At 42.5% G+C, this 13219-nt stretch overlaps 1 protein-coding gene across 1 annotated transcript in view; it reads left to right on the top strand.

Moving 5' to 3' along the window:
- Positions 1-2: 2 nt before the first annotated feature.
- The window catches only part of SLCO5A1 (solute carrier organic anion transporter family member 5A1), a gene marked incomplete at its 5' end in the record, with an annotated part of 75191 nt that continues 61974 nt past the window's right edge, over positions 3-13219 (top strand). Inside the window, one exon of the mRNA XM_042036159.1 lies at positions 3-672. Coding sequence (XP_041892093.1) covers positions 3-672 — 670 coding nt within the window. The remainder of the gene's footprint in view (positions 673-13219) is intronic.

Below are 13219 nucleotides of genomic sequence, written 5' to 3'. Positions count from 1 at the left end.
GGACGGAGGGCGGCCAGCCGGCGGCGCCCGGCCGAGGGGTATCCCTGGGCCCCCCGCTGCTGCTGCCACCGCCGCCGCCGGCGCTGCTGCTGGCGGGCCCCCCGGGCAGAGCGTGCCTGCGGACAGTGCTGGCGGACTCGCGCTTCTTCCTGGTGTGCATGTGCTTCCTGACCTTCATCCAGTCCCTCATGGTCTCCGGCTACCTGAGCAGCGTCATCACCACCATCGAGCGGAGATACAGTCTGAAGAGCTCGGAGTCGGGGCTGCTGGTCAGCTGCTTCGACATCGGGAGCCTGGTGGTGGTGGTCTTCATCAGCTACTTCGGGGGTCGCGGGCGGAGGCCGCTCTGGCTGGCCGTAGGGGGGCTTTTCATCGCCCTGGGCGCTGCGCTCTTCTCCTTACCTCACTTCATCTCTCCGCCGTACCAGATCCAGGAACTGAACTCCTCCGTCAGTAACGAGGGCTTGTGCGTGGCCGGCAATGGCACTGCCAAAGAGCAGTGGGACTCGTCGGCCTGCATCAAGGACACCGGTGGAAATGACCACTCTCTCTATGTAGCTTTATTCATTTGTTCCCAAATCCTCATTGGCATGGGCTCGACACCCATCTATACCTTGGGACCAACCTACTTAGATGACAATGTCAAGAAAGAAAACGCCTCGCTGTACCTAGGTAAGGCAACTTAAGTACCTGGGTACTTTGAATGCTGAACCCCAATCTCTCTGAGGGGCCAGTTACAGGTACTTCTCTGCCTTGGTCCTGCTGAACAACATCTGTGCTAAGTTTTCCTTTTCAAATGACTTTTTGAAGTAAAATTGCCATTCTTTCCTGTTTTAAAATATTTTGTGGCATGGTGAACAGTAGTAACAGGTGAGGCTAATACAGTGTGCCTAAAAGCGGTTGTACTCACACTCTCCTGCACAGGGAATAGAACAGCAGAAAAAGCCGTCTTCTCTAGTGCTTTTCAGCACTTGGCAGTAGCCGGTGACTTTTTCAGAAAGCAGTGTTAAAATTTGCCGTGCCCTTTCAAAACTCAGAAGCTTTATATTTCTAAGTTCTGGTTAGTGTGCCTTTAGAGTAAAGTCTCTGTAATGTTAATGTTCGATAAGCACTTCAAGAGATTTTTGGCATGCTTCATTTTACTTTTCCAGCATTCATTTGCCTTTAACTAGCAATGAATTTTGACTGGCACTGATACATCATCTGGCATCTTAGAGTTAAAAACCCATCGATAAACCAGCATGGAAAACCTTTAGGGTTGAGTTTGGTTAGGGTAGCTCAAGGAGCACAACGAAATGAGAGTCTAATTTGGCACACGTTTTTCAGCAGGTACAGACAAGTCTTTCTGATAGTTGTGCGGTGGTGGGAGGAAGAAGTGTCTCAGATAACTGGGTACTAAACTTTATTGGAGTTTGATCATGATAGTTTGTGTAATGTATAAGAAGATTGGCTGCTCTCTGACTTTGCATTAGCACCTTACAAGCTTCTGTGAGAAATGAACCTCATGTACCCCTTCAAATTGTTTTCATATAACAAGAGGCACTTAGGGGGCTGAGAGAGCTGCTAAGGGGTTTTGGATACTCAGCATTACCATTTGCAGTTCAATTTACTTTGGCTTTACAATAGCCATGGAGATAATAATTGCATGTAAAACACACATTTATGAAAGTAATACACTTGTGGGATGTGTGCATAACTACTTTACTAAGCAAAAGTAGTGATCCGGATCAGCGTTTTTATTCCTTTTGACCTGTTCTTTGGCAATTTGACTGTTCCCTGAACCGTTTTAAAGCCATACACAGTCTGTGCACAGTGTCTTGAAAAAGCCTGGGGCAGTTTTTGGAAGGAGGGAGAAGTATTCACTGCATTGCTAATCTGCATGATGAAGTATTTGACAGTGTTTTTTCCCTCTCTTCTCCCATCTGAGAAAGGTTAAGTGGTGTGGAAATTAAGATTAACCTAGCACCGACTTTATTGGTAGTATAAAAAAACAAAACAGCTCGTTACTGAGGTTACTAAATTGTAGTTTGGAACTTTTGCAAGTAGGTGATCTCACAGTCCTCAAAAACACGGAAAAAAGAAGGAAATGGAAATGCTGTAGGTGAAGAATGAAGGGTAAAAGAGGTGAACGGTGTGAGAGGAGGAAATCTTTCTTCAACAAAGGGGAAGGCAAGGTCAATGGGGGGAAATCCTCACTGTGCAGGAGAAATGATGCCTACCACTGACGGGCTTCTAGCACAGGAAATTGTAATGAAGTGACTCAGGTAACTTTAATTGCTGCAAAGTTAACGAAGGTAAAAGGCACCAGCAGCTGGGTAGACTCCATGTGACCCTGTGCCCGCCAGGCACCGAAGGCAGCTTTGATCTGTACTGGGAGGACGCTTGTAGAGTTGAAGCTCATTTCTAGTGATTCATAAGAACAAAGATGAGTACACGCAGCTACAGTGTACGTGAAAAATGTATGCCTGTGATTTGATTGTGACCACAGGGAGAATTAAAATGAACACAAAGTGTGTTTAAACATTGAATAAAACATACCATCACCTCCATTCAGTCTTGAAGCTGCTCAGGGCTAGAAGCAATGTTGTCTGGTGTTGGAAATCCTGGCATTATCTTTTTTAAATAGTGTGGATGTCTGAGGAAGCTTTTTACTTCCTAATGTTTGAGTATTTGCCTTACTTTAGACTTAGGCCTATGACTTTTTGAGGGGCAGCAGTAGAGTCTGAGGTTTTGGGGGAAAAAGAACACTGGCACGTTGATGTGAGCAAACATGTTTTTGTTGGATCTTCTCAATGGTTTGGAATGTTGCATGTCCTTGAGGAGAGGGATTTGTGGGCAGCACACAGCCCAGCCAGGTGCAGGGATGGAATAGAAGTGGCCTGGGCATGGCTCTGCAGGCCTGCCACCTTACATCCTGTATTATGTAATGCCTCGTTCTCCAGCTGGTGTGATTCTATTACTGGGGAAAACTATGCAAGTGATGTCAAAATGTAAGATGTATGTTTGTGTGTAGGCATGAGCTAACAAAAAGTCTCAGAGTGGGCCATGGCGGTTGAGGTTTTAAAAAGAGAGGAAAGCCCAGTGACAGAAATCCCAGTCACACAGACATGTGTTTGAGTGTGGATAGTAATTAATAAAGTATCCTCTAACACAAAATGGAAGGACACTAACCTGTTTGTTCATAATCATGCTGGTATTGCATTCTATGTTTTTCTCCCAAAGGAAAATAAATATATAGGCTTGCACCTGATAAAAAGTTCACTGGGCTGCAGAACTGGTGAGCTTTTTGACCCTGCAAGTGTGCCCACTAACAGTAGGTCAGTAAAGCCCCCCTGAGTATCACTAATCCTGATTCTGCAAAAACTCACCTTATGTGGCTGTGGAAGCTATCTTACTTATTTTTCAAGTTAATCCAGCTCAGGGCTCTAGTGGCGATAGCATATCCTCTTAAGTGTAGGCATGCAAGCTCAATGTGGACAGCTGTTTTAACATTCCTGGCTGGAAGTCCTCCTCTCAAAAAGCATATTTGATGCTTATACATAGTCTCTTGGCTGCCTACACATAAGTCCATCTGTCAGAATGGCATGGTGCCAGTTTACAAGGTGCTGTGTCGTTTTTAGTAGGACAAAGGTGCCAAGCAGGGATGTGTATTTGGGCTGCCTGCATAGCAGTGTGTGAGCTCTTCTGTGGGATGTTCCTTCCTTGTGAAGCAATGCCACCTCCGGGTCCTCCCGTCCCTTAAACTTGACAACACTTTGATGCCCTTGATGCTAACTTTGAGAAATGTGTGACATCAGGCTTGGAAACAAATCCTGATTGTAACAGGTGCCTAGGAAATGTAAGAACTGGTTCCCTTAATCACAGATAATCCAAAAGGGAAGTTGCACACTATATAAAAACTGGGCAGTCACTAAGTGGTCTTTGTCTCCTCCAAAGTCTCTCTCTTCTGTGCTCAGCTGTACTGTGACATGTCTGTTGTCAGCTGCCTGATGTGTGCAGGTTCTTCTTTCAAGTATTTATCCAATTAAATTAATTGCAATTCAGTTTGAAGCTGAATTGGACTTCATGAGTCTTGTTTTGTACACTTGGTGGTGTTTCTGCTACTTGTCAAATTCTAGCACTTAAAACACTGTGATTTTTCTAAACACTGTGGGGTTTTTTTAGGGATCCAACAGTTTGTCTTGAATGTGAGTTTGCCATATGATTGTATCAGGACTTTTAAAAGCAGTTCTTCAAAATTAAGTGTGGCACTTAGAAGTTTTAGTAGTGGCATTACAGTACCTGAATAATTTTTAAATATTTTTCTTCTTTTGCAATTGGATATTGTAATAAAAAAGGAATTTACCCTAAAAATTCACACGTAGAGAGGCAGTATTAGGTTTAACAGAAACACTGCATTAATGAAATATTCTAACATTCAGGAATGGCTTCTACCAGTACCCCCCAAAATGACTAGTGGACAAATCAGTCATTGTGCTAAGGATATTTTATTTCATTTTCCAGAATACTATAGGCTGGTTAGGATATGATATGAGAAAAGTGTCTCAGTTTAATTTCATGCAGACTGTTCCTAGGTTTTGGAACAAACTGTAATCACAAAATTCATAAAGGTTTTATGAGATAATGGCTGAAAAATTGGATAAACCTGTGCAAATGGGCTTGGTACAGATAATTGCTGAAAGCCAGGGAAATAAAATCATTTCATAACCTGGAAAAAGAATAAATATTTAGACAAGTTTCAAAAATATTTTGAACTCTTGCTTTGTTTTCATGAGGATTGTTTGTGGGTTGCTGTTTCTATTATTAGGTAAACAGTTACTGTGGTATAATTCTGTGACTACGTTCTGTTTGGAAAACACCTCCTTATTCCAGCATTTTACAGACTGATGTTCTGTGTACCCCTCATGTTTTTGTTACAGACTTCCTCAAAGTCTTTATATATGTATGTATGATGATTGTATTTGTTGTATTTCTAGTTAAATCTACCCCTATATCCGCATCTCACTTGGAAGGAGAGGGCAGGAGGAGTAGCTTCACACACTCCATCAGAAACCCGCCACCTCTACTTGCTGGGTTCCACAGCAGTTGCCAAACAAGCTAGATCTCTGTTACATGCTGCTGCTTGGATGTTGGCACAGGAAGCATTGGATTTTTGTGCCACTTTGACCCATTTTGGTCTGGCTGTTTCTGGGGTTACAAATGTCCCTGGGAGACAGGAACTGGAGCCTCCCGAGGGCAGCAGGTCCTCTATGTGGATGCTACAAGGTTATTGAGGTTTTCTGAGACAGGATCAACTTTCTAGCTGAGCAGGAGGGACCATCAAGCAGCAGGGAAACAGCTGACCAGCATTTAATTTTATTCTCACCATTCAGCTTATGACCACTTTTGGTTTACCTTTGGAATATGCTTCCTGCTTCCTGATATCCAAAAAAGTTAGTTTCTTACAGGGTTTTCTCAGCATTGATCCCTACAGTTGGTAAACCCTACAGAAATAGTACATTTATTTTTGCAGCATGCCTGTGAGGAGGCAGGATTTTATGAATCAAAAATTGAAGCCAAAGGGCGTGTTCACCAGTATTTTTTATTGCTTGCTCTATATTCCTTGTAAAGGGGAAGTGTGCCAAGCTTATTTCTCAGATACATGATTTTACTTTATCTGAGAGAAGGCCACATCTTGTTTTATCCACAGGCAAGCATTAAGACTTGATCTATCAGCAGTTTGTTTTTGTACAAACCTAGGGTGCATCAGGCACAGCTGGGCAAGGGAGGGGATTTTCCCCTCTGCTCTGCACTAGGGTGGCCTCACCTTGAACATCGTGTGCAGTTTTGGGTGCTATTAGAGAGTGTCCAAAGGAGGGCAGTGAAAATGGTGAAGGGCCTTGAGGGGAAGTCGTATGAGGAGTAGTTGAGGTCACTGTGTCTGTGAGGAGGAGGCTGAGGGGAAACACTGCAGTTACAACTTTCTTGTGAGGGGAAGAGGAAGGGCAGGCACTGCTCTCTTCTCTGTGGTGACCAGTGACAGGACCTGAGGGTATGGCCTGAAATTGTGTCAGAGGAGGTTTAGGTTGGATATTAGAAGAAAAGTTGTCTCCCAGAGGGTGATTGGGTGCTGGAACAAGGCTCCCCAGGGAAGTGGTCACAGCACCATCTTGACAGAGTTCAAGAAGTGTTTGGATGATGCTCTCGGGCACATGGTGTGACTCTTGGGGATGGTCCTGTGCAGGGCTACAAGCTGGACTTGATGATCCTTGTGGGTCCCTTCCAGCTCAGCATATTCTGTGATTCCATGATTCTGTGGAACACATGCTTGTTTTGTTTGAACACTCAGCTGGGCAGCACTAGCAGAAGGCTGTGCTCGGCTGGGGGTAGGGAGCATCTTGGGATGCAGGTGAAGTGACTGCAGCTCTATTTGTGCATATGGATTATAATGCTTTCTCACACAGAAGATTTAACACTCAGATGGTGCAATATTGTGCTTCTCTGGCACTCTGTAGCATCTTTTTTTTTGGTTAAAATGCTGATCAGGCAGCAGGCACAGTTCCTGCATAGTTCCTAATAATTACTTACAGTAGCACTGTGCTGTTTTATTGTCCTTTCGTATAACCGAGGAGCTAGAAAGATCTTACTTTTCTTCTCCGCTTTAGTTTCCTACTCCATAGGTGGACTGATACTTCTTTTTCGTACTGTGATCCTAGATACAATTTTCTTAAGCATTTAGAGAAGCTGGTTGGTTGGGGTTTTTTTGTCCGTTTAAGCAATGTGTTCATACAGTGAGTTCAGTGAAGAGTGGGGGGCAGCCTTTGCTCTGAAGTTTTCTGCCTGCAGGATTTAGTGTTGTGAGTGGTAGATCTTCACTTGCTCTGCCAGTGTCATGTCCCTTAGGGATGCTTTCTGCATCTCTCCAGTTGTGTCCTTGCCATGAGCCATGGCATTGTTCACAAGCAGCTGTATTGACAAAGCATCACTTCCAGTAACTGGCAAAATGCACTTTGCCCTTCTTAAGAGCAAGAAGAGACTTAGGCACATGCTTCCCTGATTGTCTCTTTCTCTTCATATTAAAGGACAAAAACTGGATTGGATCCAGGGTTCTGAAACTCACTGAATTCCCAGGTCCAGTTGTTTCCCTTGCTTAGCATTTGTCAAAATGGTTAGCATTTTGTTTCTGAGGTTGACAGTGCCCTTTTCACCCGCTTGAACTTGGGAATAATGTTTTCTTGGAGAGTGGCTCCCTTCCCTGTCAAGCTCTGCTGCAGGGCTGGTTTGTGCAGACAAGTGTCTCCACCTGCTGTGGTCCCGGAGCAGCTTGGAAACCTAGACATGAAAGTGGCCTTTAAGTAACAGCTTGTTCGTAGCTTTTGCCAGGAACTGAAGGCTTGGGATCTAGTGTCTGATTACCTGGGGGCTGGAAACTTTAGCTGTCTGCTGGATGCCCCGACTGTTTTCTAAAGGATCACTGTAACTACTCCTGTTGCAGGTGGATTAGAGATGCTTTGTGTTTCATCCATTTTCCCTTAACTTTCATTCAGTGGCCGCCTCACCTGGGAGGACTTAATTGCTGTGAAAGTGCTTATGCAGTCAAAAGAAAGGAGACTGGATTTCTCTCTACTGTCATTCAAAGATACATGGGTTTCTGTCTTGGTTGTACAGGAAATACAGGCAATTATATAAATGAGTCTCAGCCTTCTGTTTCATCCTGAAGGCCAGCATCTAAAGATTCAGAGTTTTTAGAGGAAAGTAAATGAGTGGAATTTATCCATGGTTTTTAAAAGAACAGAAAAGTAATCATATTAAACTCTCACGCTCTCTTTTTAATCCTACGATTTTTTTTTTATCCTTGTTTCTTGTGAAGAATGAACTCTGTTTTCCTTTTTTGTTGTTTTTACATGCCTTTCCTATTTATTTGTGTAGAGTTTTGAAAACAGTTGAGAAGCTACCATGCAAAAATGGCACATACTTCAGCTGGTCCCCTCTGGCGGTTGCTGCTGCTCTAGACTGGAAGGGTCAAAGTAAGCGCTAGCTCTGACTTGGCTGCTGATGGATGGGGCAGTGCCACATGGACTCTGAGGGCAGGGCAAGCTGGTCACCTGTCATCCTGTGAATCGTCACCAGAGCTGTCAGAATTTCAGCTCCAAGTCCAGGGGTGTCTCTGCAACCCCCTCAGCAGCTACAGGGACGCTGGGACTTGTTAGGGCTGTAATCAGAAAGCTTTGAGGTGGTACAGTTGGAAGAGGGAAAGCCCTAGAAGTGTGGGCTCTGCACAGGGAGCAAACTGTTGGCTTTCTGATTCCTCGTGTCCATGCTTTTATTCAGGCACCGTGATGCTTTTACCTCAACTCAGTTGGACAATCTGCACATGGGCTGGAGCTAGCAAATTTATGACAGCAGACAGCTCTGCAGTGCGCATGCAGGCTAATTGCACCTGAGTCAGCCAAATCTATACTCTTAACTCCTTCCAAGTGCCCAGAAAAAAATAGGACATTTCCTGTGATGGGAAAAAATATATCAGTGCTCGGCAGCGTGGAGATGTATGGGCTGTGTCCTGCTCTGCTGCTGAGCAGTTGGGAGTTTGGGCATCTGTTGTGCTGTCACAAGGCCAGAAATTCAGACACTGCACAGCATTAACGAGAAAGCTAACGAACCTGGGTCTTTCCACTTCCCTTCTTTTCTACCACAAGGAATTTTTTCTTACCTGAGAAATGAGGAAGTGCAGACACAGAAGCTCGACTGTTATTTTTTGCTGCCATTAGACCCAATTGTCTAATCAGAAAGTATTAGCTCTCATGTAGGTAAACAGCTTACTTGGCAGCAAAGACAAATTAATTACACCAGGGAAAAGCATCATGCTCTGGTATGAATTACATTTTGTGGTGAGTTTGAAGGAGATACAGTCAGAAAAAAACCATGTATATTTTTCCTTGTAATTTGAACAAGCAGATACATGAGTTGTGTCACATGAAGTTTGCAAAGCAGTACTGCATGTCCACTAATTGTATGTTCCTGTGCTTTTCATCTTTGATTCTCTTCCCCATTTTCAGTACAGGTGTCTTTTAAGCAGCTTGCTTCCTTTTCATTAGCTTGTCAGGATATTTTTCTTAGTGTTTCCACTTACTTCCTTGCTTATATTGACGTTAACACTACTTACATTGCATCATGCACAGTAGGACCTCAATCTGGTGGTTGCCCTCTGCACCTTTTATCTTTGATGTTTACTGGATTAGAACGAAATCCTCAAGAGTGTCTCAGCATTGATTTTTCTTAAAATCCAGCTGCCCCGAAATCAGCTACCAGCTCTTCAGTTGTTTGAATTTAGCAAGCTTTTGTGAATTAGTGACAACTTTCCATATTTACTTGTTTTCAGTCAACTTCTTCAAAGTGACAAAAATTAAATCCTGGCAGGGTTCCTCTGTGATTGCACCCTTTTCTTTCTGTATTAATTAAGCTATCCTCTAGAGTCAGAGTATTTCAGATAATGCATATATTAGCTGAATGTATTTTCTGATATCTTCTGATTTGCTATTTTATACTTGAATTGTAGTTTATCCTGGTGTTTGTCTTGGATTTCTTCACAGCTGTTGACTTCAGGTGTCATGCAGGCACTGAAAAGTGCTGGTGTGCTCATGAAGCCAAGTGCTTTCAATCACACCTTGGTTCCTACTTCTCCTTTTTTTAGTCTCTGATTAGATTAAAATCTGAATACCGGACCTCCCCAGCAGTCATTTCGAGTAACGCATTTTTGTAGGCAAGCCAGAGTAGACAGGGAAATAGTTGTGAGCTCTGCTGTGGTAGTTGCTAACCTATGATTACTTAAACGAAATGTGTCAAGCACGCCTCATTTGCATCTACAGCTATCTGAAGGAAATACTCTGGAAGATATTACCTGACATTGCTGTGTGTTAAGCTCTCCCTGTAGTTGAAGAGAAATTGCTGTATTCAGCTGAGCTGTTGACTCAGTAGATTTTGCTTTGTATAAGACAACTGAAAACACTATCTTTTCCATCAAAAGTTCCTAAGAAATCAGCTCATAGGTGCAGAGGTCAAACCCATGTGAAGTTCATGAGCAGAATAACCTGTGGGTGCTGGTTAGGTGGGAACTTTCAGCTGAAAAAGCCCCAGGAAGAGTGAAGGAGAAGAGGTTAAGTGTCAGCAGCGTGGGACTGTCAGCGCCTCTTTTGTGTGGTCCAAGGCAGTGAGGGACAAATCCAGAATGGACTCTGGTGAGGAGGTACCTGCCAGGGAGAGTTCCAGGTGGAGCCTGGAAGGGCTGAAGATGCTGTAAGTGTCTGTGGAGTGCAGGAAAGTCTCTAACAAGGCTGGGGAGTTTTGGCAGTGCAGAGAACAGAGAAGCTTTGCTTCTGCCACGCTTTTTCTTCTTCACACCTTCACAGAACAGCATTTTCTGCTTTTGCCCAAAGTGCCTCTTCATGCCATTCATTGGTCCCTGCCATTTCAGTAGTTTGAATTTAAGAAATAGTAGCAAAATAGTTTTTTCATTTTGTGATTTTTTTAATATAAACTTGTGTTCCTGCTTGTTAATTCACCCCAGTGAGGCAAAAAGAGATTTAATGAAGAGCATAACCTTCTAGAGTGGAAATAGCTTCAGTAATAATCCTCTCGTTTAAAAAAAGTAAAAAATTTGTTACATAATATTAGAGTATGTAATTTTTGTAAATATGATGGGCAGTGTATATCAACTTGATTTAATACAGCTGTCTAGTGACAGAAATAGTGAAGGTATCCCTAGGGAATTTTTATAGTCACAGGAGAAAATAGCACATGAGCTTTTTGAGTCTGCAGTATAGTAGTGCTGAGGCACATCAATGTAGGCATTTATCTGGTAAGTTATATAATTTGCCTAAAATAAGAATTTCAAAAAACTGTTTCTTCTGCTAGGGAAGACCTAGGGAAAGAAGTGGGATTTTGGGGTTATCTCAGACAAATAACTGTTAGTTTGTTACCACACCTCCATTGTGTTACTGGAGGAATATTAGTCCTGTTACACAATGAGAGTAAAAAGATGCTGAACTTAGCACTACATTTTTGTAATAAAATGCCATGCTGTAAATAATTTTTCAAAAGCATGGCTGAGGACTGAGTTGATGCTTGAAGGAAGAGCTGTACTCTAAATTATAGCTCCTAAGTAGATATTGCACTATTTTCGTATGTAGAAGTTCTGTATAGTCATTGACCTCAGTGACTGAACAGTTTAAAGAGATTGTGATTATAATGTCAAAGACAGAGCTGGCTGGCTTGAATTTCTTTGACTGCAGAAGCAAAGTAGGCAGTAGTATCCATGTGTTTACTCCTATGGCTTCTCCAGAACCTCTGGGAGGAGGAAGGTGAGCACTTCTCAGAATGCCCTCTGCTTTTAGGAGTACCTCTGTGACTGAACCTATGGAGAAGTATAAAAAAAGACCTTTCCTTGTTAGTTTTTGCTTCTTGTCTTATCCAATATCTGTTAGCAATTGATTTTTGCTTAGATGGGGTCATTTATTGTTCTTATTGAATTTATAGTTATTTGCACTAGCTTTGGACCCTCAGAAGCAAGTAGGACACAGACAGCAAATAGGAATGCATGTGGCCTGGAAAGGCAAAATAAAAAGAGTGGTTAAGGCTACTGCCCCCATGCATTTGTGATAATTAAAAGATCAGGCTTTTATGAGAAATGAGGTAAAACTGATTGACTAATATTGCCCAGGCCAGCTAATGGGAAAGAAATTGAAAAGAGCTTTTAAACGTGGTGAGTCAGAAGCTTCATATATGCCTTCTCAGCTTCACTAAGGATAAGCTATTCAATTAACCAGATAAAAAGGGAGGAATGTATGAACTAACATAATTTTAAGTTCCTGCACTGTCATTAGAGCAGCTATTACTCCTTTCTGTAACTAATAATAAATTTTAAGTATTTGGACAGGGTGAAAGAGAGCTGTGTATGATCAGATAGATCTGTAATTAACTTCCTTTCATGCTTATTCCCCTCTTCATCCTCCCCTGCATCCCCACACTCCAAATTTAAATCCTGCAGAAAGAAGAGCTTACCATGGGTCTGATGCAGTGCCACACTTTCAAGAAAACTCCATGTTTTGGTTCTCAGATTTGTATTGTGTGTTTATACTTACCTTGAGTATTACAGACTGAGGAAGGGATCGATCGTGTGTTGCGGTTTCAGGATATGTGAGAAATAACATCTCATGGTTTGCCCAAGTTGGCATACTGAAATCTTTTACTGACTGCCGGGGGTCAAGGTTGACCATTTTCCTCTAGGAGGAGTAGATGTAACTGGTACACACAGTGAGAGGGGACTGATGAGTGGTTTTGGTAGAACAGTTTGATAGCCATAAGGTTTGTATTAGCAGGTAGGCATCCTACACTGTGAGCCAGCTGCATTTTGTTTGAATTGTGCCTGACAGGAAAAAAATGGTGTAGTATATTAGGAATGTAGTACATTTCCCTTGTCTAGTTTAATAAGATGCTCATATCAATTATTGTGTGGTCTGAGCATTAGGATTTCTTCAAAATACAACCGCTGGGCAAAGCAACTCTTCTAGCACTGGATTTATCCCAGTTTTCATGGCCTATTTGGAGCTATTAGAAGAATTAGTAGCATAGCATTAGAAAAGAAGGGGTAGTGTAACCCTTGTGACTCTGTCAGTCTCTGGATGCTCTTAGGACTGCTGTCTGCTGCTTTTCTATTGAATCAGGATACAGAGTGTGAGGAGCAACATGGTTATTTGTATGTGCAGGGGGTCAAAGAATGATACAACAATTCTGCCCTTAATTTAGTCTGGGTTGCACTCCTGTTAAAAAGACTTCTTGACCTTTTTGCTTTTTTCCCCTACTTTTCTTGAGTAACAAAATGGTGTGGAGCTGTGTCAGGAAACTGACAGCTGGTGGTTTTCTGATGTGGGAAATTTGACTTGGAGAATGTGTGGGTGTGATGATACGAGGCAGCCTCTTCATACAATCCCTTGGTGATGTGCTTTATATTCTTGTTATACATCATGCCAAAATAGACAGTAATCCTCTTACGTGGGATTGTCAAGTAAGTAATAATAGAGCACAAGTCAGTGCCATCAGTTCCGAGATTTTTTTTTTAATAAACATAATTGTCATTCATATCGCCTAGATTCTTTAGTACTTCTTAGTCTTTATATTAAATAAGTCCGTCTTCTAAGTCCTGCAAATGTTCATGTTTCACAATAGTGATGTCAGCTGATATCAA

The sequence above is a fragment of the Corvus kubaryi genome, unplaced genomic scaffold (assembly GCF_017639235.1).
Source record: "Corvus kubaryi isolate FWS band 111438036 unplaced genomic scaffold, C.kubaryi_AGA036_p1.0 37385, whole genome shotgun sequence".
NCBI classification, from domain to species: Eukaryota; Metazoa; Chordata; class Aves; order Passeriformes; family Corvidae; genus Corvus; species Corvus kubaryi.
This window is presented reverse-complemented; position numbering and strand designations above follow the sequence as displayed.